The sequence below is a fragment of the Stylophora pistillata genome, chromosome 2 (assembly GCF_964205215.1).
Source record: "Stylophora pistillata chromosome 2, jaStyPist1.2, whole genome shotgun sequence".
In the NCBI taxonomy this organism is placed as follows: Eukaryota; Metazoa; Cnidaria; class Anthozoa; order Scleractinia; family Pocilloporidae; genus Stylophora; species Stylophora pistillata.
Genome location: NC_142520.1, coordinates 37,537,817 through 37,564,489, shown reverse-complemented (window position 1 = coordinate 37,564,489; position 26,673 = coordinate 37,537,817). Strand labels below are relative to the sequence as shown.

The window sequence follows — 26,673 nt, the reverse complement described above, 5'->3', positions numbered from 1 at the left end:
ACTTACAGATTAATAATAGTCTCACTATGAATAAAAAATTCACCCCTCCGTGACGAAGATTAACTCCTGGAGCGCTTCTTTTGAAATGGAAATTTACGTGACAGTCTCCGACTATTTTTACGTCGCGTAATCGATTAGTGATCCAATGTGACGTCACTGCACGAGCGAGGAAACTTTGTGAGGGTATTGCGAAGAAGACAGGCTCGTGATGCCTTATCTGTATTGCTGATGAAAAGCGGCTTATTCTGAGAGGAAAAAACTTCTTTCAAGAGAACGACTACAGAGATCGTACGATTTTGGTACGTTTAGAACCGCTGTGTTTTCGAAGAGAGACGAATATAAAGGGCTACACAGCCACTCTGGAAACTAACCTGGCGAAAGTCCAATCTCTCGGAAGTTTAATGCTTTCGTTAAATCCATCACACTTTCTTCATCAACAAAACAGGACTTATATGACATTTGAACACTTGCTAATAAGGACTAGGACTTGAGTTTTAAAACGTGAAAGTGTCGATGATGTATGCAGCAAGAACATGTGCGAGATTGTTGCGGGAGCGCTTGGCGAGTTATGGCAAGCTTTCGCTTCACAAGAGATGGCAACAAACTGCGGTTTTGGTCGCTCAGGAACCGTTTTTAAACGGCAGTAGCGGCAATTATGTGGAAGAAATGTACATATCGTGGAAAGAGGATCCTAAAAGCGTACATCGGGTGAGTAATTTGACTGATTTGTGCCCGTAAATTTTGATATTACAGCGTGCGAACGTTATAGACCTGAAATGTATTGAAACTCCTACGAAATAGACAACCCGCGTGTATACACAAAATCGTCTAGTGTTTTGGATTGGTTTCCTACAAATCACTGTCCATCATTTGCTCCTCATTTGTGCAGAACATTAATTAAACGGGAAAACAGATACTTGAAGATGACCTTTTTGATAGTTTTTCTTCCTGCAAAAACCATTCATTCCAAATAGGTGCTTTAGTAGTTTAGTAGGAGGAAGTTGAACCTTGACCGTCCCATGGCCCACCCTCTTCCCTTGGTGTTTACAGCAGATGTCACGTACTGTTACGCTAGAGTGCTTACCTTGATGCATGTCCAAGCTTGCTTTTATAAGAAAGATATAATTAGATTTCACAATATTCTGAGTATTTAACTAATGTCCTTTGACGTAGAGAAATGTTACAACTTTTTGTCTTTTTTTGGTTATTTTTATCATGATTATTTTATAATTGATAAACATAACAGCTAAAGGAACAATGTTTGATATTGATGGTTTATTTTGAGATGAACTGAAGATACACTTGAAAAATTATACATACTTCAGGGCTTGACACTAACTTTTCAACTTACTCGCTAAGTGGCTAGTGACAAATTTTATGTTATGACAATTCCAGTTTGGTTACTAGCCGCCAAACTGGCTTGTGGAAATTGAAAACCACCAGCCGAAACTGAATTTCTTCTAGTCTGTAGATAGTTGGCTACTATTATTGTCGAGCCCCGATACTTGGTCAAATGGGCAAACTGTGAAAAATGTTTGTGTAAACATAGATTGGAAATGTCGTATGAAGTATTGACCTTGCTAACTAAATAATTAGCTCTTTTACTCCTAAGATATGCTTGTTAATTCTCCCCTCTTACTACTTGACATTTCCTTGTGCATTAGTTACCAGAATTTGGTGTTGAATGAGGATCACAATGTTTATATGATTGGTTGAAGTATTCTCGTTACCTGTGTCCTGGATAATTTATGAATCTTTTAGGGAGAAGTTACATGTTAATCACTCCCGGGAGTTAAAGGGTTAACAAATAAATTCTACGTTGCCGTGTATCTGTGTAGTGACATATCACAGAAGACGTCAAATTATTGTAAGAACTCAAAGTGGTACTCGAGGTGCAGCCAAATGAGTCACTGGTCTTCTTACCACCATATTATACATTACTCATCTTAATTGTGACCCTCCATGGGATTTCAGGGAATAAGGTGAACGCACGGACATGGCACGCTCACACGCTAAAACACAAGAACTAGCTTTTAACACATTAGCTGTGTGTTAGTTACGTGCCTCGTTAACATCGCAGCCATTGTCTTCCTTTGCACGGTAGAGACAAATGAACATGTTAAGATCTTGCCTGCATTTTTGCGCGGTATAACATCGCGACCGTGTTAAATTTTTAGCACACTCTTTGAAGTTAAAGTTTCTTTCGATTTGTACAAGGAGGACTTCGTAAGCTGTAAGGCTTTCTATTAGCTCACCAATACAATTCTAGTTGTCAATATCCAGTGCAACATCGGTCAATGAATCGCCGAACAGAATGGTGTCTCGACTTGTTGTCTGTTTATTTAATCCTGCTTTTGGATTCTTTCTTTATTTTCGAATTTCTCATTTTCTTAAAGCAGCTTGCTAAACGTGGGCCGAACGAGCAATGACGTCTGCTCTTGAAATCGTAAACTTGTGAAGGTAGCTAGCCAAGCACAAATGCATAGATAATTGACAAACGTAAGCTTTAGTATTAGAGCAAACTTGTATGATGCAAAGCAAATGACTTTACCTCCTTTGATAAGTGAGGGATTTTCCAGCTACGAACTGTTCAGCCCAACGGACTATCAATTTCAGCTTTATTTTTGCGAATTATATAATTATATGCGCGTGCTACTGTAAACATGTGCACACGCTTCCATTTGACGTCTTGTCGGAGTATTTTAACAGTTGTCTCGCACCATGAAGAAAGGTTATACACCCGAAACGTCTGAAATTACAACCATTTATGAGACTTTGATATTTATTTCAAAATATTTATCATTCTGCTTGTAAACTGTGTTCTCAAAAGCAAATGAATGCATGCACAGAGTCCAGAGGAGTTAACTTAAAGTTTGTTCAGTTTGCAAACTAAAAAACTCAGTAATACCTTCCACAATTTTAATTTTAATTATCCTCACGTTACAGTTGCGTTACGAAACATATATACTGCAGCACTAAAGACTAAGAGCTCGTAAGATGCCAAGATCGCCATACGGTACTTCGCAGCCTCGTTCGGAAAGTTTCGTTTTGCACCAACTAACTAGCACTTATTCATTTTCAAAATGCCGATTTGCATAGAGTGACGAGCAGCGACCGCGTCGATCAGGAGCCGGAAATCTGTTCCTAAAGGATCCACAAAGATCCGATACTGGGCTTAGTACATGTAATTGCGTGAAACGATAAGGATATATATTTGACAAGGTAAGAAGTTTTAAAAAACAATAATTCGTGTGTGCAAACTGAGCTCCTCTGAACCTAGTTGACACGTTGTGCTCACTGAATTACTTGTGAAAATCCTGTTCAAGACAAAGAGCCGTAAATTGCTGTGAATGTTTGCTTTTTTTTAATTGAAACTTTTAAATAGGACAGTAGATTTTCTTTATTTTCGCTTATATACTGTATGAGTAATATACTTTATAACCACCATTCTCACAAATAAGAAGCTGACAAACACAACTAACAAAGTAAGATGGGCTGTATAAGATAAGCTAGCATGTAAAGAATTCTACCATGTTAAGGAAACAAAGGAACTTAGCGTGTTACAAGAACAAAAAATCTAGTGTGTTACAAAAACAAAGCTCTACTGTGTTAACCAGATATGAACAATGGTTATGAACACGCTCTCCAGTATCAATTGTTTTCATGCGCATACTAATGACGCGACACGTAAGTGTGTCGTGTCATTAGCATGCGAGCGTGTTATAACATGCCATGTGTGTGCGTTCACCTTATTCCCTGAAATCTCATGGAGGGTCACAAGTGGTATAATTTCAGAGCTGAGGAAAGAGTTTCCAGCAATTAATCTGATTGGTTGAGCGGTTCCTTATATGATGCTTTATAAAAAGGGCTCCATGCAGTTTATACAAAATGTTAATAAATGTTACTAAAATGTTATGATTTTAGAAATTTCTCAGTTGTTCAGCTCTGAAATTAGACTAAAACAATTATTCACCTCAGGTTTGGTGAATATTGTCAAATGATCCCCACGACTTCATCTCGGGGATTATTCGACGATACTCACCTCGCCTTCAGCGAATAATTGTTAAACAGAAATATGTTGTTTAAACAGTGTTAATAGTCACCTTAAGAAAATCTTAACATGGTTACTATTTGAAGATTCAAGTGTTGACTGTGAATGAAGTTTATTCAATAGAAAACTTCCAATTAAATGACCCAAGTATTGTTTCAAGTATAATAATTAATAATTAATAATTAATTAATAATTAATAATTAATTAATAATTAATAATTAAGTATTAATAATCGCTTTAAGAAAATCTTAGCATGGTTACTATTTGAAGATTCAAGTGTTGACTGTGAATGAAGTTTATTCAATAGAAAACTTCCAATTAAATGACCCAAGTATTGTTTCAAGTATAATAATTAATAATTAATTAATAATTAATAATTAATAATTAATAATTAAGTATTAATAATCGCTTTAAGAAAATCTTAACATGGTTACTATTTGAAGATTCAAGTGTTGACTGTGAATGAAGTTTATTCAATAGAAAACTTCCAATTAAATGACCCAAGTATTGTTTCAAGTATAATTTCAGAGCTGAGCAAAGAGTTTCCAGCAATCTGATTGGTCAAGCGGTTCCTTATATGATGCTATATAAACTGCTCCACAAAGTTTAAATAAAATGTTAAATAAAATGTTAATAAATGTTACTAAAATGTTATGATTTTAGAAATTTCTCTGTTGTTCAGCTCTGAAATTATACTAATAAAAATAATTATTCGCCTCAGGTTCAGTGAATATTGTCGAATAATCCCCTCGACTTCGTTTTGGGGATTATTTGACAATAATCACCTTGCCTTCAGCGAATAATTGTTAGATATATAATGACTAATCACTTTCATAACAATTTTTCACCTCAAAAGTTATCAACTGAAGTAGATTGCATTTTCCGATGCATTAGTTCAGTTATATATCACAGATTATATCAAAATATGATAGATACACTCTTTTTTTTTTATATATATATAAGAACCTTTTTCATAACTGGACACATACTTGCATTCACCTGGGCTTTCTGTTGGAAAGAGACTTTGTTTTTTGGGCCTACATTTGTGTAATCTGCTGATTGGCGTTCAGGTCTACTGCTTCTCTTAATTAACATAAGATAGCTTGGTTGATGTAGCATGTTTCTTGATGAAACGTTCACTTATAAATGTTCACAAATAAAGAAGTCTCTCCAGGGTTCCTGGACTGACCTGTTCTGAAAATAAATGCCATTTTTTGGTGTGGGTCTAGCATGAATGCTTTGCACATATTTTGTAAGGGTTTTGAGCATATTATACACAGTATCTGGGCTGATTTTGCACCACAAAATTTTCTCTTCTTCTGCCATTATGCCATGCTATGTGCTCATTAGTCAAAAATGTCACACATGCGTGTTAAGGACCTAGCTACGATTTGCGACTGAACAAAAAAAGAAAAAAAAGGCCGGAATTTCAACTCAGCCATTTCTTTTGGAAAGCCCATCAAATAATGTTTGGGCTGAGATAACCAAAATTTTAAATACATACCTAGCCTGAGAGTCAGTCATTACTTTCTTTTTTTGCAAGAAGTTTACATGAAAGGTGAAAGAAATGGAGAGCTTTGGTCTCACAAGACAATTAATTCAAATTCTTAGGGGCTTTTTTTTTTTAACATAAACAATGCAGTGATCTTATTCTGCAATAAACTGAAGAACAACTCAGTTTGTCATCAAATTTCATGTGGTCACATCTTAATTGATTTATTGAAATACCATCTCAATGTTATGTACGCTTTTAGGGACAAATTATAAAAAAAATAAGAATATTGAACCCCGGCCCCAAAATTAGACTTTCTTATGAAAAAAAAAAGAGTGTAATCTGTGACCTATTATTGAACATTCGCTCCGACGAAGGGCTAACGCTCAAAACGTCAGCTTTTGTAATCATTACGGTGGCCAATTTACCATTTCAACTTTGTTGATATATCCAAATTGTATTATTGAACAGATGCATGGCAGCGTAGAATCTATTTACAGTTTAGAACTGTTTTTAAGATAAAATGTTCTTAGAGTTAATCTAAAATACACTAGGCTGACAGATTGACATTTGTTTAATTATCTCTCTACAGTCATGGGATGCTTATTTCCGTCAAGTTCAAAGCGGAAAGCCTCCAGGACAAGCTTATCAGCCACCTCCCATCTTGGGACAAAGTCCCGGCATGGTAGCAACGAGACAAACTGTTCCAAGTGCTGTGGACCAATCCACAATCAACGAACTGGTGTCAGATCACATGGCAGTTTACTCATTGATTCGTTGTTACCAGGTAATACAAAATCTGCAGTCAAATTTTTTTCTCCTTTTTTTTTTCCCACTAGCTAAAGATGCACCTGGCAATTTTGGTTGTCTGTTTAACCAAGACACTAAAAAACCTTTCAACTTCTAAGATCTGATTGTTAATTCTCCCTACTATAGCTGCTACATTTTTCCATGTAAATTGGTTACAAGAATTTTGTGTCAGATCAAGATAACAACTTTTTCTTGATAAGTTTGAATATTCTCATTACTTGTTTGCGGGATAATGTATGGATATTATAGGGAGAAGTTACATGTTGATCACTTCTGGGAGTTAAAGGGATTATTAAGCTATCACACCTCCTCTTCCTCCATCTAAGCTAGTGTATCAAGACATGTACCAGTTTGGAAAACAGTCACAGAAAGTTAGAGGAAAGTAAATAGATGGTAAATAAATAATAAATAAATAAATAAATAAATAGCTAATTTAGCAATGGACATTCTCCTGGGTGGCTCTTCTTGTCCACTGTTTCCAGATTGAATTGGAATTTGGAATGTTGGTTTTTGCGGAGGGAGGAAAACCGGAGGACCCGGAGAAAAACCCTCGGAGCAACGATGAGAACCAACAACAAACTGAATCCACATGTGATGCCCGGTCCAGGAATCAAACCCGGGCCACAGTTGTGGGAGGCGAGTGCTCTCACCACTGCACCATCGATCCCTGCTCCCCTAAGTGATAACAAAAAAGTGATAATGATGACTTGGAATATCTTTAAAACAATAGCTTTTGTGCCTTGCTTCTGATGCATGTGTAGTTATTTAAAAAGATTTATGTGAAGTCATAATTTTCACAATCATAATGTCGGAAAGTGATTTTGATCAATTTTTCTTACAGATCCGAGGCCATCATATGGCTCAATTAGACCCACTCGGCATCTTACAGGCTGACTTATCTGAAACTGTCCCAGCTGACCTCTCTTTAGAGTACTGGGGACTGGGTAAGTCATTGGTTTATAAATTTTGTCCTTACAAGACCATCACCATGTCTATAATTAAGATGGTTACTCTTTTAGAACCTGTTAAAGTTCCGAAATTTTGTGAGATGTTTGCGAACAGCATTTGACCCATTTTCAATGACACATGTACAACTCTATAGATTGCATGTCATCAAAAAGTGTAACAAAGCTTCCAGGAACTGCGTTTCACCAATATTTGTATTTTGTTTAACCCTAGGACCACTTAGAGCGACCAGCATCTATTTTCTCCTTACAATATCACCCCTGAATCACACAGTCATGCAGGTGGCAAGAATAAAAGAAATGATCACCAACTGAATTGAAGCCCTTGACTGTTAAACAAATTCCCCTTGTCAGCACCTTAACGCATGCATAATTTGCATGCAAATCTGCCATCTTGCATGCATTTTACACGTATGTAGGTGCTGCCATTCTTGCAGCCAGCACTATACCGAGAATAGAGAATGTTCTGGTATTAGGGTTTAAAATTCATAGCTCATGGCTATTTTTCTTCCTTTGTATAGGTGAGAGTGATCTCGATAAAGTATTCCAGCTCCCTAATACCACATATATTGGTGGAGACAATGATGTTTTGACTTTGAGAGAAATACTTAACAGGCTGAATGTAAGTTGGTGACTGTTTGATGATATAATAATTTCACACTCTCTGTTTTTTTTTTTTACACGAATGTCTAATTCTGAGCCTGGGGTTAAGCATTCTTACTTTTTGCTGCGATTTGAGTCTTAAAACATACTTAACTTGTTTGTAAAGTTGTGTGGTATGGTAATTTAATAAAACAATGGTAAAAAATGTCTCTAAGTGTTTGAGTTAATTTTCATGTTAGATCACAGTTGAGTCATGTTAGCTCACAATTTTACATTTCTTTTATCTATATCATTGACTTTTCGCACACAAAAAAACGAGCAAAATAAAGAAGTTCTTAGCTGACAATCTCATCTGAAGGTTCTCATAAAAAAGGTTCTTATGAAATAAAAGAATCTACTAAATTATGTATTTTATGAACCCTTTCAATCTTAAGATCCCATTCTTAATTTTCCCTAACTGCTAAAATCTGTTTGTGATCATAGCTTTAGGAATGTAATGTTGAATCAAACAATATTTTACCCAGGCACTTTTCTTTCCTGCAGAATGCCTACTGTGGACACATTGGATTGGATTACATGTTCATTCCAGAAAAATCTAAATGTAATTTATCTTACGTGTATATGTTAAATGTGCACCTGAATTGGCATGCTAACTGAGTGGAAGTTGTTGGAATGCTGCTGTTTGCTTCCAAGGAAGTGATTTTTCCTTCAGTTTTTCCCATCCCTTGAGCCATACATCTAATGAAAATGCTTTTATTACAATTGCATCTTCTTAATGGTTTCAAAACTAGATACTTCTTTGGATGAAAAACAATTAAACCCCCCCCCCCCTCGTTTAGCTCAATGGATAGAGCGCTGGACTGTTGTTGTTCGGGAGGTCGAGGGTTCAAGCCCCGGCCAGACCAACACTCAAGGTCTTAAAATAATTGAGAAGAATTTGCTGCCTTTCTATAGAATCAAGAAATGGTTAGATATTCTAGTCTTCTCGGATAGGGACGAGTAAATGGAGGTCCTGTCTCCTGCAGGAGGGGTAGAAGACATTAATTTCCCATGCATGAGATTACTGTGTGATGGATGTCCTTCCCCGGGGTGGGATGGGTGGGTTGGGTTTAGGTGGATGAACCTAGTAGGGGACTACATGTCCTATTGTTCTTCCACCTGTACAATGTACAAATCTTTAGAAACAAAGAAAGCTCTTTGTGGAGAATAACATCAAAGTCTCCCATCCAGTCCAGTCCAGTCCAGCCTTTAACCCAGGTTGCATGATCCCATTTGTGTGATTCCAGTCTATCTTAATAGTCAAAGGGTGCAGAGAGATGAGATCAAAGCCGTTTCTGGTAGTTGTTGATTGCATACTTTTTTGATCAAATCTACTGGTTTTATTTTATTATAATTTCTTATTTTTTCTATTTCCAAGGTGATTGGATAAGGAAGAGATTTGAGACTCCAGGAATTATACAACTAGACATGGAGGACAAAAGAACTTTAGCCAAGAGGCTCATTCGCTCTACAGGGTAGGAATTCACTGCTCCTAATTATTAGTAAGACCGTCTAGTACCTCACTCTGAACTCTCACTCTCAACTGCTACTAAGACAAATTTTCTCTTTATAATAATTATCAATACAATATGAACAGGGCTGTGGTCTAGCAGGGCCCGGTGGCCCATTGGCGCCTTACTTTTGCTCTTGGGCAACTCAAGAATCTTAGTTTTTTCATAAAAAGCATATGCTGGGCACCCTGGATTTTAACAGTTTCAGAGCACTGGGCTCCCTTCAATTTTTCTTAGAGCACAGCCATGATGAAGCAGATAAACAGTGAGAAAATGGGAAAAAATTCATGTAGAGGAATATCATTTGATCCAACAGTAAATTCTCAGAGGTGAAATTAGAAATGATGTATGGCAGACAGTGTGAATAATTATTGTTTAAAAGAGATCTTGGGAGTGTCCTCTCATTATGGGTGAGATGGCGATTTTTGTATCCAGAGTTAAAACAAGCTTCCTTCCCAAATTGCTTTTTTCCCATTTTTTGGGCAATATTGCAAATAACATTTGTCAAAATGACTGCAAAAACCTTAAACGGGTACAATAAAAAAGCAGAGAAGAGACAATTCTATTAAACCAAGAAGTAATGGTGGTGGTAAAATGTGGGTAATACAAAAAACAGATTGCAGATGATGAGTTTGAAAATTTTTGCTTTGTTTTTTTTTCTCACTGACTTTGGCCAACTTTTAATTTGCTCCTTCAATTTGGAAATCAGCTTTTAAAAGTTCAACAATTGTTTCCTCTGGATAATCTTTTGTCCAAACTGTGTTCAGTGAACACACTAGCAAGAAGACGTATGGACTGCAACTGATTAATAGATGTTGTTGTTGTTGTTGCGTTAGCTTGCAAGGGGGTTGAATATTATTTCCCACTTTTCCTTTTGCAATTTCTTCTAATAATGTCTTGTAGGTTTGAGGCTTTTCTAGCCAAGAAATGGTCATCAGAGAAGCGCTTTGGCATTGAAGGCTGTGAAGTGTTGATTCCAGCAATGAAGACGATTATTGACAAGTCCAGTGAGTTTGGTGTGGAGAGCATCATCATGGGAATGCCACACAGGGGCAGACTTAATGTTCTTGCTAATGTCTGCCGCAAATCACTGGAACAGATCTTTACCCAGTTTGATCCAACCCTGGAAGCGTCTGATGAAGTATGTTTGCAGGATCATGGCACTATTTTAAACTTAAGGCTTTTTTCCTCAAAGATGTTTGCACCCAAAATCTTGCCCAATCATTATAAACAGTATAATCACTGTCTGTGGCCTTTCCTTACATTTGGGTAGTTCTGAAAGCAGCATAGTTCTACAACACAAGTTTATCTATCAAATCGGTAAAGATTCCTTATCCCCAGGGCATCAACAAACACTTTTTACTCAACTAATTTAGTCCTGTTTTTTTCTATACCAGGGCTTGATACTAACTTTCCAACTTACCAGCCAAGTGGCTGGGGACAACGCAGATGTTACAACAATTTCAGTTTGTCTACTAGCCAAACTGGCCATTGGAAATCGAAAACCACTGGCCAAAACTGAATTTCTACTAGTCTGTGGCTAGTTGGCTACTGTTAGTGTTGAGCCCTGATTACCATGTTCCCACCAATAGCCCAGCCTACTCCATTTTGTGCATACAAACGCACATACAACCTCAAATTCCTTCCTTCACTCTGACAAAGGGCTAACGTTCAAAATGTCTGCGTTGAAACTCTACCGTGTTATTATACACATTTAATTAGATGTCAAAATGCTTGTATCTACATTTAAGCCACATCCCTTAACTTTTATCTCATTTTTTTCAATAAAAAACTGCAGCCTATCCAAGGGTAAATATGGTACTTGGTACTTCAATTAGCAGTGAATGATGTTTTAACAACCTGAGGGATGTGGTGATTAGAGTTAAGTCTTATTACGACATCACGTAGGCTGATGAAACACCAGTTACTACTTGTGGGAGGGAGCTGATGTAAACATTTGCAGAAGTTCCTTGTTGTTTTGGTATCTTAACCCTTTCACACTCTAATTCCCATCTCTTATTTCTCACTAACTGTACAGTCAAGAATTTGGTGTAACTTTAACTTTTAGTCTGATTTTTTAACATTCGACTTACAATTAATTTTTTGACTGGTCCTGCGAGTGTGAAGTTGACATGATATCTCATTATCTGCAGCAGATATTGGGTTATTATGTTGAGTTCAAAGTCTGCCTAGTTTCCACATGAAATCATGAATAATATTTATCAAACCATCTGTCTGTGTTATGTGTTATCTGCCTCAGTCTTTGGCCTTGGTAGATAGCTCAGACCTTGGCATTGATAATTCATGATATGCTCAACCTCATAAAATAATTGCTTTAGTTATTATTCACATCACCATTTTGTTGGATAATGTTTGGATATTTTAGGGAGATGTTACTTGTTAATCACTTGGAGTTAAAGGTTAAGGATATATACCCACTACAGCTCTTTGAATGTTAAGGTTGTTTATTATCTGTCATGACTTCTCCCCTGAACGGAATCATATTTTAAGGGGACAGATAATGGGAGTGAAGAAAATCATCAATTTGGAAGTTATCGTTGGTAGTGTTGGATGTGACAACAAAATTTCAAACAAGATTGGCTGGAAATGTTCATTTCTTATCCAACTGAACAAAGTGGAGCACAAATAACATGCAAACAGAGTACAAATATCCTGAAATATTGGACAGGTGGTCATTTCATTTTGTATTGCAAGAAGACCTTTTTAACCTGTTAGCTGCACGAACTGCACTTCCCCATCCACTTTGCCTTTAAGTTATGAAAAATGAGCAGAAACAGTTGGCAGAAAAAAAGGCAGTTGGATAATAAATAACTTAGACATTTTAGTCTGTAGTATTGCTTAATATTTTCTCTTGTTTGTATTTTGACTCACTCCCATGGGCTCATCAAAGTATGGCACAACTTCAGTTGTAAAATGCACAGCGATACTACACACAAATGCATCTAATAAGACATAATAGTCCATTTTACAGTTGTGTGCTTGGTTGCCAAGCCTTTGAATGGGAGTGAGGCTAGGGTTGACCTTGTTATGATACAAACCTTGCTGCCTTTCAAATGTAAATCACTTTGTTATCATGCTAACTAGATACGGGTCTCTATCACAACAAGGTCATTTTTAGCCTCACTCTTAATCAAAGGCTTGACAACTAAGTACACAACTGTAAAATGACCTATTATGTATATCATTGGCCTGGTAGAGTGGGCATTGAGAACAGGGGTTATTCAACGCACTGTTCTTTCCTTTGTCACAGGGATCAGGAGATGTGAAGTACCATCTAGGGATGTCTCACGAGCTTCTTAATAGAGCAACAAACAAACTTGTGCGCCTGGCTGTTGTGGCAAATCCCTCCCATTTGGAAGGTTTACAAATTCTTTCTCTTTTTCATTAAATTTTATTGTGCATTTGCGAAGCCAATTAGAAAGTAACAATCTGCAACAAAGTGATTGGCCTATTAGCATTGAGATTGCAATATTCTGGCCATGGAACAGCAAACAAAATTAATTAGCTAGCTTTGCTGTCAACTCTTCCTCTTGTGCAATGTCACCTTGCATTCTGGGAAGGAATGAGGTACTGGGGCAAGGGTCGGCCATTTTAAACAGTATCTCTCGACATTCCCTTAAAAATTTGGTTGTAGAAAGTAATCCATCTGAACTATTTTCCTCAAATTTTGCCTGGATACACCAGTATGTCAATGCATGACAAAAATAGGAGACAATTACTTTTTACAGCATCCTCACAGGGAGTCTGAATTTGTTCTTATTAGTCAGTGTTTGGTCGTGTTTGTCAGTTAAAGTTGTTGTGTTCATTTAGCTGTGGATCCTGTTGTTGAAGGGAAGACCAGATCTGAGCAATTTTATAGAGCGGACACACAAGGGAAAAAGGTAGTTTTAGATTGAGTATTTTCAAATAGACAATTTAACTTGTAGCTTGTTGATTTCCAAAGCAGAAAGAATTTAGTATGCATGTTGTTGCTTTCCATTTTCTTGAGATTGCTCCATCTGGGGTGTAATGGCACTATCATTCAATTTTTATCATTGTTTTTTATTATTTTATAATTTTTTTTCATTACATCAACATCAACAAGGTGATGAGTGTTTTGATTCATGGGGATGCAGCATTTTCTGGGCAGGGTGTGGTCTATGAGACTTTCCATTTAAGTGCGCTGCCACAGTATACCACACATGGCACCATACATATTGTCGTTAACAACCAGGTTAGTTTTAGTGATTTGGAATTGAATATATTATTTATTATTAAAAACTGGATCATTGGATAATGCAATTCAAGACTTTTTATTGGCTTAGCCATTATGGTATATCAGCCAATATACCATAATCTACAAATATGGTAAGCGTACGCGTCAGCTTAAAATCAAAAGGGAGCTAAAAAATCCAGTTTCTTCTTACAAAATAATAATTTCTTGGGGGCGTTTTTAATAAAACAATTATTCCACTCGCGCTTGTTGGATATGAGATGATTATAGCCAACTCGGCACTACGCGCCTTGTTGGCTATCTATCTTCTCATATCCAACGTGCACTCGTGGAATAATTGTTAAATAGAACCACATATTTGAATAAATTCCTTGCATTCTGATTGGTTAATGAAGGGAGGTATTTACTGTGGGGTTTTGAGTTGAAAACAAGGCTGAGTGATATTGTTTCATTCACTAAATGTGGTTTCGTCAATTTTAAACTGCTTATTACAGACTAGCAGAGAAAAATGAATAGTGCAGTTAGATTGTAATGACTATTTTAATGATTGCTTCCTTTCAACTATATAATATTTTTAACTAAAATATACTTCAGACAGAACAAGTGTTATTTTCAAAGGTCTCAATTCTTTCATTAATAACATATAGGGCAAAAATAATGAAAGTTGATGGGTCAATGAAGAGGGTATTTTTTCTTAATTTTGCTTGTGAAGAGGGCAAAATTACGGTACTTGTGTTTTGAATGCTTTAACTTTGTCTCAAAAAGCACTAACTTTATATTTCAAAGTTGAAAGTTTGTTAGCAGGCCTGGTTTTCAATGTCCTGGTATGTTTGTGCAAAAGTAAAATTTCATTCAGCTCATTCGTGTGTTTGTGGTGATTGATTCTTTGTCAACATTAAATGGTTTCCTGTGACTGGTTACTCAAGAGTGCATTCAAATTCAGTATTTTTCCCCTCTATTTTGTTATACTAATTAATTTTGTAGTTAATGTGTAATTTTATATTCCACAAAGCCTTTTGAAATATGATGACCACTTCTTTGATTTCAGATTGGCTTCACCACTGATCCAAGGGTTGCTCGATCCTCTCCTTATTGCACTGATGTCGCCAAGGTGGGCACACGGAATCTTATCTTTTAGATCAAGTAGCTTCCTTCAACTTCCCTCCTTAGTTGCCAAGTAATTGTTAGAATTGGAATATCTACAAGTAGGTGGTTTCTTTGAAACACGCTTATGTGTTAAATTCCAACTTTTCTTGTGTAAGAAAATTACAAATTAAAGAAAAACTGCTTTGAAAAATTTTGAACCACAAAATAGGGACACTCAAAGATTGAAGATTTCTTGACTCCAGAGCAATAAACACAAATGCAGACAACAACATATATTTAATTCTTCAATGCTACCTTGGTTATTGGCTTTAAGGTCAACTTTTTCAGGATTGCCATTTGGCAACCTGCATATTCATTCATAAAATGGTCACTGAAAAAAAATATTCTTTGCAAAGAAACCCCAAAAAAGAGAAGAAATAGGACACTTTAACTTGGACATTTGTTATATCTGACAGCTGTTGTGTAAACTTTTGTATTTAAAATCTTCTTCTTATAGGTTGTAGATGCCCCCATTTTCCATGTGAATGCTGATGACCCAGAGGCTGTTATGCATGTGTGTAAAGTTGCAGCAGAATGGAGAGCAGAATTCGGCAAAGATGTTGTGATTGATTTGGTATGTATTAAATTTTTAATTTGGTGAATAATTATTCCTACGTATGCAAGTCTCTCTTAGGAACAGATATTGAACTGATATTTGGTATCAAATGTAAAATTGAAAGAAAATTAGATTTGTTACCACATTACTGCTATGTAGGTCTTTAAAGAAAGTTATTATTTTTTAGCAATGGGATGTAGCTAAGGGGGCTTATGCGACCCATCCCTTTTGTGAGATACAAGTTTCAGCCAATTTCCAAAGAATCAGCAAGGCATGAACGTTTTCCAGTATTCCATATCTCAGACCTTCTCCCACATAAATGCTAGCTGGCTGATACACAAGAAATAGCTGCTACAGTGTAAGAAACTTCATATGAGCTGCCAAGAAATTCATAAATGAACGGATCCAATATGGTGCCAAATTCTCCAAAACAACTTCATGAAAATTGTATGGCAGGCACCAAGGTGAATTGCCAATAAGATCTTGAGAGTGTTGGGGTGAAGAAAGTTAAAACAATAAGTGAAGAGAAAGAGCACTTAGACACATATTTATTTACCCTGTGAGCAGAGCCTTTCCTTCTTTTCTTCTTCTTTTCTTCTTTTCTTCTTTTCAACCCTCCAAGGGAAAAGGCTCTGCCGACATCCTGTTGTTGCGTTGAAATCCCAAAAGCCCAAAACTCCGGGCTAGTTAAGCCAGTTTTGCCTCCAGTCAAACCAGTTTTGGTGCGCATGTCTTTGTTTTTCATGTACACAGATGACCAAATCTGCACCCACAATAGTTCAAGGGGGCCTGGAAAAGAATCAGTTTCTAGGCAAACACCACACATGTTCAAACGAGCAACAACAAGATGTCGGCAGAGCCTTTTTCCCTTTTCGATTCGAGGACGGGTTACCTCTGCTCGCAGGGTAATATTTATTGCATATGCTCGCATCTTTTAGATGATCTAATTACTGTCTAATTAACAATTTAAGGTTTGTTACCGTCGACATGGCCACAATGAAGGTGACAATCCAATGTTCACGCAACCAATCATGTACAAGAACGTCAATAAAAAGAATCATGTGTTGGACCTGTACGCAAAGAGGCTGATAGATGAGGGTGTTGTCACTGAGGAATGGCTTCAGGTACAGCTGTATGTGTGGATTATGCTCATAGAGAATGAGTGGGTGTGCCAGACAGAAAAATATTTGGTTCAAGGTCATGGTGCATAGACAGAGTGCAGTGACGTCCATTCCTTATGGCTTAGAGCGAAGTATTTTCTCATGCAGCCTGATTAACTCAGTACTGGTCATGAAGCACTTTTTCATATTTCTGTCACTCTTTCTTTTTCTTCTTATCTTCCTTTCTTCTCACAGCTTGCACCAGGCAAGACCAAATTGGTTTTTACGGTCCTTCTCTGAGGCAGTCAAGTGAGGCCATCAAGTTTGGTCTTCTTACACAGAATTTTTCCCTTGTAGTTTTTCAATAAAAGCACGGGCTGGTCTGTATGGGTCATACAACCCTTTTGATAGCCACAGATCTGTTAAGTCTAAAAGTGTGACCAGTCAACATAGCATTTGAAGTTCTTAGTTTGCAGTTGAGATGGGTGGCTGATGCGACTCGACACAATGATCCAGTCCCTTTATATAGCTGCATTAAATAATTATTAGCCTCCCCAATTTTGGATTGTCATACTGAAAAAATTATTTATGGCTATTTTTCTTTCAGGAAGAGAAAGCCAACTATGACAAGATCTGTGAAGAAGCATTTTCGGAATCAAAGTCTGACAAGCGTGTGCTGCTCAATAGGGATTGGCTTGACTCACCATGGAAAGGTGTGACATTCTGTTCAATTTTGCATGTCCATTGGAGGTTAAAAGAATTGTATTATACTACTTCTTCTTATCCAACTGCACTATGTAGAGTACAAATAAATTTGCAAATCAAGATTGATGTCATTTACCTGACATAATTCTCTTCTCAAGTTGATACGCATTTTGTAAATAGCCCACCGGTCTGCCTCCTGCCAGTGGGGATTTTTACGCACTCAGTTTATATTGTAGCTGAAAAGCCCCTTAGGGGGAGCTTAAATTTACATATTTATTTATTTACACATTTCTTTGTTAACAAGTGGAAACAACTTCTACCTTATTAGTTTGAGTATTCTCATTACCTTTTTTCTGGATAATGAATTTTTTTTTTGGGATATCACGGGGGGAGGAGTTAAAGGGTGAATGCAAATTTTTTTTATCCACAGATTTGTTTCAGAAAGTGTGACACAGTTCCACCCAAAAGGGTTCATGTATTTATCAATTTCATTTGATAAAGGATAAAAGATAAACAGACGAACTGATATCTAAAATATCAGATGTACTTAATTATTTAAACAGTTCCCTATTGTGTGTTCCAACAGGATTCTTCCAAAAAGGCTATTGTCCTACCCAACCAGTGAAACCAACAGGAATCCCTCTTGAAACTTTGAAGCATGTAGGAAATGTGTTCAGTGCTGCTCCTGGTGGCGACTTCAAGGTTCATGGAGGTAAACAAGATGATCCCTCCCTAACTTGCCCCAAGCTATGGCTGCTCGGTAGCCATGACAACTGGGAAAAAACTTGAGACTGAATTTGCAGCCAAAGCTGCCATTGTGGGACTGGCCTCAAAAATGTATCCCATTTTAATTGGTCTGAGGTCAAAACATTTCTCATACCTGTTGTTTTCTTCAATAAACAATGTTTTTTCATTATCCCTGGTTGTTATGGTAACAAGCCTTGACATTGCATATTAAATCTTCCAAAATAAGTGCTATGTATAAGTACAGAGTACTCCCTTCATCTAAGTAGGACAGGTTAAAAGGAATTTTCAGATTAGCAGAGCACAAAAAAAATTGAATTGTTCAGCTATTAGAAACAATTTTGGGGGGCATTAAGAGGAACTACAGGCTGTAACTTTTACCAGTTGCTGCCTGAAAAGGAGAACAATGACTCTAATTTGCTCGAGAGACAAGAGTTCTGTGGTTAGCAGTTTAATAGATTAATATGTAAAAGTTGTACACCAAGTCAGAGCAAGTACACTGTGCCTAGTCAAAGCCTCGATGTACATAGTAAGTGGCAGGCCTTGTTCTTAGTAACTGAATTTTCAATTTCAGGACTGCGCCGCATTCTTAAAGCGCGCCATGATCTTCTGGAAAGGGGTTATGTAGACTGGGCAATGGGTGAAGCCCTGGCATTTGGCTCTCTTCTGATGGAGAGTGTTCACGTGAGACTCAGTGGACAGGATGTAGAGAGAGGCACTTTCAGGTAGATGTTAAACCCTTTCACTCATGATCTAGTTAGTGATTCTCCTTACTCTCTGCGATATAATTCTTGTGATGTTACTTTGGAGAATTTTGAATTGGATCAATTGCTTATCTCCTAGTTCATATTTTCCTTAAGTTTATTCTCATCTCTTGTTTGCTTGATATTGTATTGATATTGTAAGGAGAAATTCTGTCTTGGTCACTCATGGGAGTTTGAGGGTTAAGACACTGGGCCCAGTTGTGAAAGGGCTGATAACACTATTCAGTAGATAAATCGCTGACTCTGAATATATTAAAATTGTATATGAGAACTGTGGGGTAAGAACTGAATATCAAAAGTGATCTTTGCAGTAATGAACACTACTTGATCTGTAGTGAAAATATGGCCAGAAAAAAAATTCAGGTCTGTACAGGATTTGAACCCATGACCTTTGTGATACGGGTGCAGTGCTTTAGAGAAATTGCTATCCAGCAGATAAGAGTGAACAAAACCCACAGTGCCGTCCCACTGTATTATCCACCCTTCAAACAACCAGGGCCGGTACTGTGTAAAAGTAATACATGATGACCTAACTGTTTAGGAGATTGCTGGCTTCCTTTGTTGCTATTTTTTTACAACACATACCCTTTAAAACTACTGAATGACAGAAGCTTTTTTACATGAGCCAATGGATTATATATATTTTTTTGTTTTTGTGTCAGTCATCGTCATCACATTCTGCATGATCAAGACAAAGATAAAGTAACTTACTGCGCACTGAATGACCTCAGCACAGAGCAGTCCCCTTACACAGTCTGTAATAGCTCCCTATCAGAATATGCTGTATTAGGTATGTTTATTCATATTATTCTTGTTCATATGTTTTAAAAGTTCCAGTATTCCTGAAACAATTTTAAATCAAGGTAAGGACAGTCATTATTTCTGGTGAGAAGGGATGGCATTTCAAGTCACTCAACTTGCATGATCACCTCCGATAAGACTTTCACATTTTCCTTCCTCCGCGATAGCCAACATTCCAAATTCCAATTCGATCAGGAGTCAAGTGTTTTTAACTTGAGCCACTGGCTCGGAAGATTGGGGAACCACTTCACCCAACAGTCCTTTTTGAGACTCTCTTGTCAATCTCCATTGCATCACATAATCAACAGCTGAATTACAGTAATTGTTAACTGTATCATTAACTTTCATGTGTTATTGGAGTTTTTTTGGAAGTAAAACAAATTTTATTTTATTTTGCAGGTTTTGAGCTTGGTTTCAGTATGACCAATCCATATGCTCTTGTTTGTTGGGAAGCACAGTTTGGTGACTTTAACAATACTGCCCAGGTATATTAAAAATCAAATACTACCTAATAAAAATCCTTAAAAAACTTGCATTGATTCATAAACTTGCATAGCTAAACCAAATAAGAGTTCACTGGTAAAATTATCAACGTAAAAAGCAACCTTTGAATCTTTCAAATACTTGTAAACAATAAGTCTACTTGTCTTCTTTTAAACAATAAATCTAAAAGTCGATATTTACAAAGAGAATAATAAAAAAGGAACATATAACGGAATGTAAGTCTAAAATTCAGTGGACACGTTACTTTTCCTGGTTATATCAGTTTGAATGGAGTGATCAACATCTGATCTTTTTTAATCAAGATCATGGATTAAAGGCAAATAAATGGCCAACCGTTTTATTATCAGAGATCACTGGCTACTCTGATGCTGCTAATCTGTTAAAAGTGACCAGTACATTTAATGCAAATTTAAAAATAAAAAAAATAAAAAAGCTGGCTCAAATTGCTTGTTGCAACATTTGATTTTGCAGAATTTTTTTTTTTTTTTGGCAGAAACTTTCTTTATGCAGATCAGACCATCCTCAAAATCTGAAATAATTACGTTAAAACTGGCAAATGCCCAAGGCATGCTAAAGGGTTATTGTAACATTTGAGGTCATGCTACTTTTGTTTTTATTATCCTTTCAGTGTATTATTGACCAGTTTATCAGCAGTGGACAGGACAAATGGGTCAGACAAAGTGGACTAACAATGTTACTTCCTCATGGATATGAGGGAATGGTGAGTGTGATTTGAAAGAAGAAATCATTGTATGTGATTTGTTGTTTGCATGTGACATGCTTTGTTTACTTCAAATTCTGAATAACAGGCATCTTAAACCTGTGGATTGTGAGCTGTTATGAAGTTGTTGTAAGGGCTAGATATAAAAAAAATAGAATTTCTCAGTGGTGATGTCTAAATTTCATTTGTACAGTACAAAAGCACTTCAGTTGATTATTTGCTTTCTTTCAGGGGCCCGAACATTCTAGTGCCAGACCAGAGAGGTTTCTACAAATGAGCAATGATAACCCTGAAGTTTTTCCAGTAATTATCTTCCATTTCCTTCTCTATTCAGTAATAGACCACTTTCATAAATGGCTGCCATAGAAATATTCTTTTGTTTAAATTTAAATTAGCCCTTCTGGGCTCGCTTGAGATAATGTATTCTTTTGAATTTTGTACTGGAGAACGAGGCCAGTAGGGCTAATTTAAATTTAAACAAAAGAATATTAATCCGGCAGCCATTTATGAAAGTGGTCTATCTACTATATATGGTTTATCAGCTATCATATGTTAAGATAACTTTACAGTTTGTTTGTTTTTGTTTTTGTTTTTTTTCCTTTTTTGGGCAGTTCATCTGAAGTGACTGTTTATTCCATAATTTGTTCTTTGTTATTTGTTATTTTCATTTTTCTTTTTTTTTTTTTTTTCGAGAATTTGTTGGAATTTGTCGGCAAAGAATCTCATTCATTCGCCCGTTCATTCATTTCATATTCGGTCAAATTCAGTATTGGTGGGTTTGTTTGTTATGCATGTTCTGTAACTTTCACATCTGCAGACAAATAATGAACTCTTTGAGGTGAATCAACTTTACTCCACCAACTGGCAGGTGGGTAAATTTTCTGAGTTTCACTATTCATAAATGTGAATCTTTTTGTTTCTTTCTTTTTTAAATTTTAATTAATATTCCCCTCTTAAATTGCGATTTTACAGAAACTGCACTTAAATCTGGGTCTCTTTTTCAGGTTGTGAACTGTAGCACCCCTGCAAACTATTTCCATGTACTGCGGCGACAGATTGTTTTGGAATTCCGCAAGCCTGTAAGTTTGTCTCAGTGCTTCTCTTCTTAGCGGAGACAAGAACAAGAATTTTATACCTAGTCAAGTTGTTTTTTTACAGATCTTTTGTTTTTTGTTTGTTTGTTTGTTTTACTTTTACTGTTATTATTACATCATCATCATTATTATTGTTATTATTATTATTTATTGTTATTATTGTTATGACGCAGTTTATTGAACTTCAGCATGCCAGGAAAAGAAAGTTTCATAGGGCGCACAGCTGCAGCGTAACCTGTGAAACTACACATCATTGCACTTATAAAACATATAAAAACCTATTTGCTAGCATGGAAAATTATTTAAGATACAACTAATACTAATATACCATTGCTAATTTACAATCTATTATTAATATACATAACAACTAAGTCACGTTCTGTGAATAAGATTACTGTAAAACTTATAAACTAAATTCTCTACATAAGTCGATTAATCTTCTAATATACGGAACTCAATATTTAAATTTCCTTCAATGTTTAAAACTATCCTTCAAATTAATTTAATTATTACTAATATTAATTAACTATCCTTCAAATTAATTAAATTATTATTATTATTATTATTATTACTATTACTACTATATTAAAGGAGATTAAGCTGTCTCAATAATTCAGTCATGTTTCTGTGGTGTTTTAAGTGACCTACAGCTTAAGGGAAACTCCAAAATATTAATTCAGAAATTTATAAATTCACAAGATAAGAAGAAGCAAGGCTGGGAAAAGATTGACAAGATTGGTCAACTTTATTATAGTCCATAAAGAGGAAAAGATCAGGTTGTAAAACAAACTCTTTGTTTTCTCTCAGCTCATCTTGATGACACCAAAAAGTCTTCTTCGTTTAGAAGCTGCCAGATCTCATATTGATGAAATGGCAGAAGGTAAGTTTAAGAAAATGTTACTTTTGGTTTGTTAGTTGCATTTCACTTCCTTTGATTTGAAATCTTGAGTTTGCAATGTGATACTGGAGTTTTTGTTTTCTAGAATGTACTGTAAGGTTCTTCTAGACTGAAGGTTCACAAAATAATTGTTTCAACAATGAAAGTGTAAAAGAGAAGTTTAAATCATTTTAAATAGTTCTAGCTCGAGTGTAAGAGTACTTTTCATCTGAGTGAGTGTCTTTGCATTTCAATCAGCCTGCGTCAATGTTTGATGAATTAGAACTCTATGGTCTTGCATTTGAAATCACTACAGACAACATTTAGGACCAAATAGAAATAGATTAAATTTAACTCGTACTTCAAATACAGGGACATCATTTAGACGTGTGATCCCAGATTCTGGTCCAGCATCAGTTAATCCAGAGAAAGTACGCAAACTCCTTCTTTGTACGGGAAAAGTCTACTATGATTTGGCAAAGGTAAGAGCTAGGAACTGGAACTCATTTTAAATTTGTTTCCTTCTCTGTGCTCCCCTTACCACCCGACACCAGGCTCAGGAATCAAATCTGCAGCATAGCAGTGCAAGTTGAACAGATCATCACCATTTTGCCATCTCTGCCATTTTCGTCTTGTACCAAAGAAGTGGCAAAGTCCACATATCTTGAGCATGGCAAGCATGCAAAAGGTCTGACAGATCTTTGGAATCTTTTACACTTCCTGCCTGATGGGGGCCTCTCTCTTCCCGTAAACCAGAGCAAGATATTGTTGCTCAAGCTGAATTTTTGTTGTTGTTTTTTATTTTTTGTTCTCTACTTAAGGAACGAACCAAGAGAGGTCTTGAAGAAGATATTGCTATCTCTCGTGTTGAACAGGTAGATAAGTACCAGTACCTTTTTCAATTATTGATCACCAGCAATTTCCTTTCCTTGCATTTCTTAACCCCTTAACTCCCAGATTTGCATGTAACTTCTCCCTGTAATATCCGTACATTATCCAGCAAACAAGTGATCAGAATATTCAAACTTATCATATAGTTAACAGTTATTCCACAAGCGCGCATTGGGTATGAGATGATGGATAGCCAACGAGGCGCGTAGCTCTGAGTTTGCTATAATCATCTCGTATCCAACAAGCACGAGTGAAATGATTGTTTTATTAAAAACATTAAACTAAATTATTACATTTTGTTAAATTTTTTAGCTCCCTTTTAATTTTAAGCTGATGCATGCGCTCACCATATCTGTAGATTATGGTATATTGGCTTTTATTAAAAACTAGATCATTGGATAATGCAATTCAAGACTTTTTATTGGCTTAGCCTTTATGGTCTATCAGCCAATATACCATAATCTACAAATATTGCAAGCGTACGTTTCAGCTTAAGATTAAAAGGGAGCTAAAAATTTAATAAAATTTAATAATTTAATTGAACATTTTTAATAAAACAATTATTCCACTCGCGTTTGTTGGATATGAGATGATTATAGCCAACTCGGCGCTACGCGCCTCGTTGGCTATCTATCATATCATATCCAACGTGCGCTCATGGAATAATTGTTAAATATACCATAATGGCTAAGACAATAAGAAGTCTTGAATTGCATTATCCAATGATCCAGTTTTTAATAAAAGCTGTTATCTTGATCTGACCCCAAATTCTCCCAACTAATTAACAAGGAAATACGTAGGAGCTAGAGGGGAAAAGTGACATTCTCATCGTGGGAGTTAAAGGTTAAGAAAGGAACGGAATTTGGGGGGGGGGCGGGGGTGGGGTGATGGGGTTACAGCAATGTTATCATTGCAACCAACATTTTTAAGTTCAAGTCTTCTTGGCTTGTCCACATGAACTGCTTGTGGGCTTGTCTCCTGCTCGTTGCGATTCTTAATCTTGCTGTGTTGCCAATTTTTGGTTTTTTTCCTGGCTCCACCAGCTTTTGTGAACATTGTTTGCAGATATTTTTGCATGTGCTGATTTCTCTAAGGGAACTAGCATTTATAGTGCAGTTAGAAGAAAAGTCTATCTGTTGATAACATTCTCTGTTTGTAAACTTGTTCTGCAATTTGTCTCTTTGCATGCACAGTCCGTGTGCATGGTTCAAATGACATTTGCTTGCTCTCTGATACAGCATTGACAGACAGCAGTGCTTGGCACTGACCTTGTTGCTTAACCCTTGAGAGAATGAGCCTTCGTTTATTTTGCAGGAGATACAGACAACAGTCGAGAATATCTTTGATTGTATCTGTGTTAGAGGTAGCGGTAGCAGAGAGAATGACAATGATCCTATGTCACTCGGAGACAAGTACCTTACGTAACAGCAATAGGCTGATGCTGTAAATTTATCAAACAGAGAAACCCACTGATTTTCAGTTTCATTTTTATCCAAGTTGATGTTCTGGTGTGTGTGTGTGTACAAAGTTGTTTTTTTTTTTTTTTTTTTTCTGGTAACAATTTGCTATTGTGGCACTTGTCTCTATAGTGGAACTGACTTCACTTAGAATAGTGTTCAATATGACATTTAACATTGTGGGGAGTTGCAATGCGGCTTTACGTTAAGGATACCCCTCTGTAACCTGTGGTGTCTTGTTTCAGATAAGTCCATTCCCATTTGACTTGATCAAGGCTGAAAATCAGAAGTATGACAATGCAGAGATTGTGTGGGCACAAGAAGAACCCATGAACATGGGTTACTGGACGTACGTTCATCCACGCCTTGTCACTTCTGTTGGAGACAATGTTAAGATCAGGTAATGAAGAATCAATCAGGGTTGTAACTGAAAAAATTATGCTGCTGGCTAAAATTTCAAGTGAGGTGTTTCAAAGGTGGTGAATGATCGTTAGTGTGTAACCTCGGAAGTACCCATTGTGCTTTACCAAGCAATTGCCGGCCAAAAATCCAGTCAGTGATGGCTGCTTTTTCATTCGCCAAATTTGGCTGGCACTGGGCACTTAGTGATAACCCTGATACACTGTTAGATTGCATGGTGGGAAGTCTTCTCTTGACATGGTAAGATGTCTCAGCTATTTTTTGCAACTGGTTGTAACTATATCCTTTTTCGTTACTACCCTCGCCAGAATCTGTTAAAATATGGTTTAAAGAAAAGTGGTGTGACAAAAATAAAGAGCTTGCCATGCACTAGGGTAGCGTTATGTCCAGTTAATCTATGCTTCTGAGAGTAATTTCTACCAACCTTTTGATCAGCCAAGTGGCTAAGTGGCCCATTAGAAGTTGTGAGACATTGCAACACCACTCTATATTTTATTTGGTTTTTTGTTTGATTGGTCGTGGTTTTTGTTTTTTTCTGACAGTTATGCTGGCCGTCCTCCAGCTGCATCAACAGCAACTGGAAACAAACATCAGCACATTTCTGAACAAGAAGATCTCATCAACAAAGCCCTGGAATAAATTGTGTATCTCACTTTGAATGACAGCTTTTGTTATTGTATGTATTTACTTTGGATTGACATAGTGCAAATTGTAGTCCAAGACAAGAAATATTATATCTTATTTTCTATAGAGCACATTTTTTTTTCAATCTGCTTCTGCAAGCTTGGCAAGGGAGGGTGAAATAAATATGCAGTTTCACTATTACTTCAAAGTTAAAAAAAAAAGTCAATTTTACAAGCCCAGTATAGGAATATTTCGACTTGGCAAAACCCTGGGTTTGCTAACTGCTAATACAAAGTGGAAAAGTGGAGTGTAGAGTCAGTGTAATCCAAGAAATTAGTCTGTATAACAGTCAAGGGGTGATATTGAATTAATCTGAAAATTAGGGAGTGTTTTTTATTTTGGAATGAAATCTGTAAAATGTGCTAATCTAATAAACAAAGAACTGTTTGGTAATTGTTTCTGTCAATTTTATCAATGTGGATAATTTGTTTACATTGTTGGCTGAGATGAGAAAATATCTCATTTAGCATGGCCTCCGTGCTCCAATTCTTTGACTCCTTGATG

The 26,673-nt window shown here is 36.5% G+C and overlaps 1 protein-coding gene across 2 annotated transcripts; it reads left to right on the top strand.

Moving 5' to 3' along the window:
- The first annotated feature begins 93 nt into the window (after positions 1 to 93).
- LOC111329463 (2-oxoglutarate dehydrogenase complex component E1) lies at positions 94 to 26,562 on the top strand. Of its 2 annotated transcripts, XM_022934175.2 has the most exons (27): positions 94 to 708; positions 6,136 to 6,330; positions 7,195 to 7,297; positions 7,840 to 7,940; positions 8,465 to 8,522; positions 9,339 to 9,435; positions 10,375 to 10,612; positions 12,743 to 12,851; positions 13,303 to 13,373; positions 13,577 to 13,705; positions 14,754 to 14,816; positions 15,309 to 15,425; positions 16,379 to 16,531; positions 17,115 to 17,220; positions 17,799 to 17,924; positions 18,531 to 18,681; positions 19,383 to 19,510; positions 19,921 to 20,006; positions 20,654 to 20,746; positions 20,978 to 21,049; positions 21,564 to 21,614; positions 21,751 to 21,825; positions 22,648 to 22,720; positions 23,090 to 23,199; positions 23,539 to 23,592; positions 25,311 to 25,465; positions 26,028 to 26,562. In XM_022934175.2, exons 1-27 carry the CDS (start codon positions 514 to 516, stop codon positions 26,122 to 26,124), a joined length of 3,006 nt encoding a protein of 1,001 aa, XP_022789910.2. In that variant the 5' UTR covers positions 94 to 513; the 3' UTR covers positions 26,125 to 26,562. The 2 variants fall into 2 exon arrangements, with proteins under 2 accessions (XP_022789910.2, XP_088607256.1); XM_088751130.1 differs by lacking the exon at positions 21,564 to 21,614 and having other exon boundaries at positions 158 to 708.
- Positions 26,563 to 26,673: the final 111 nt, after the last annotated feature.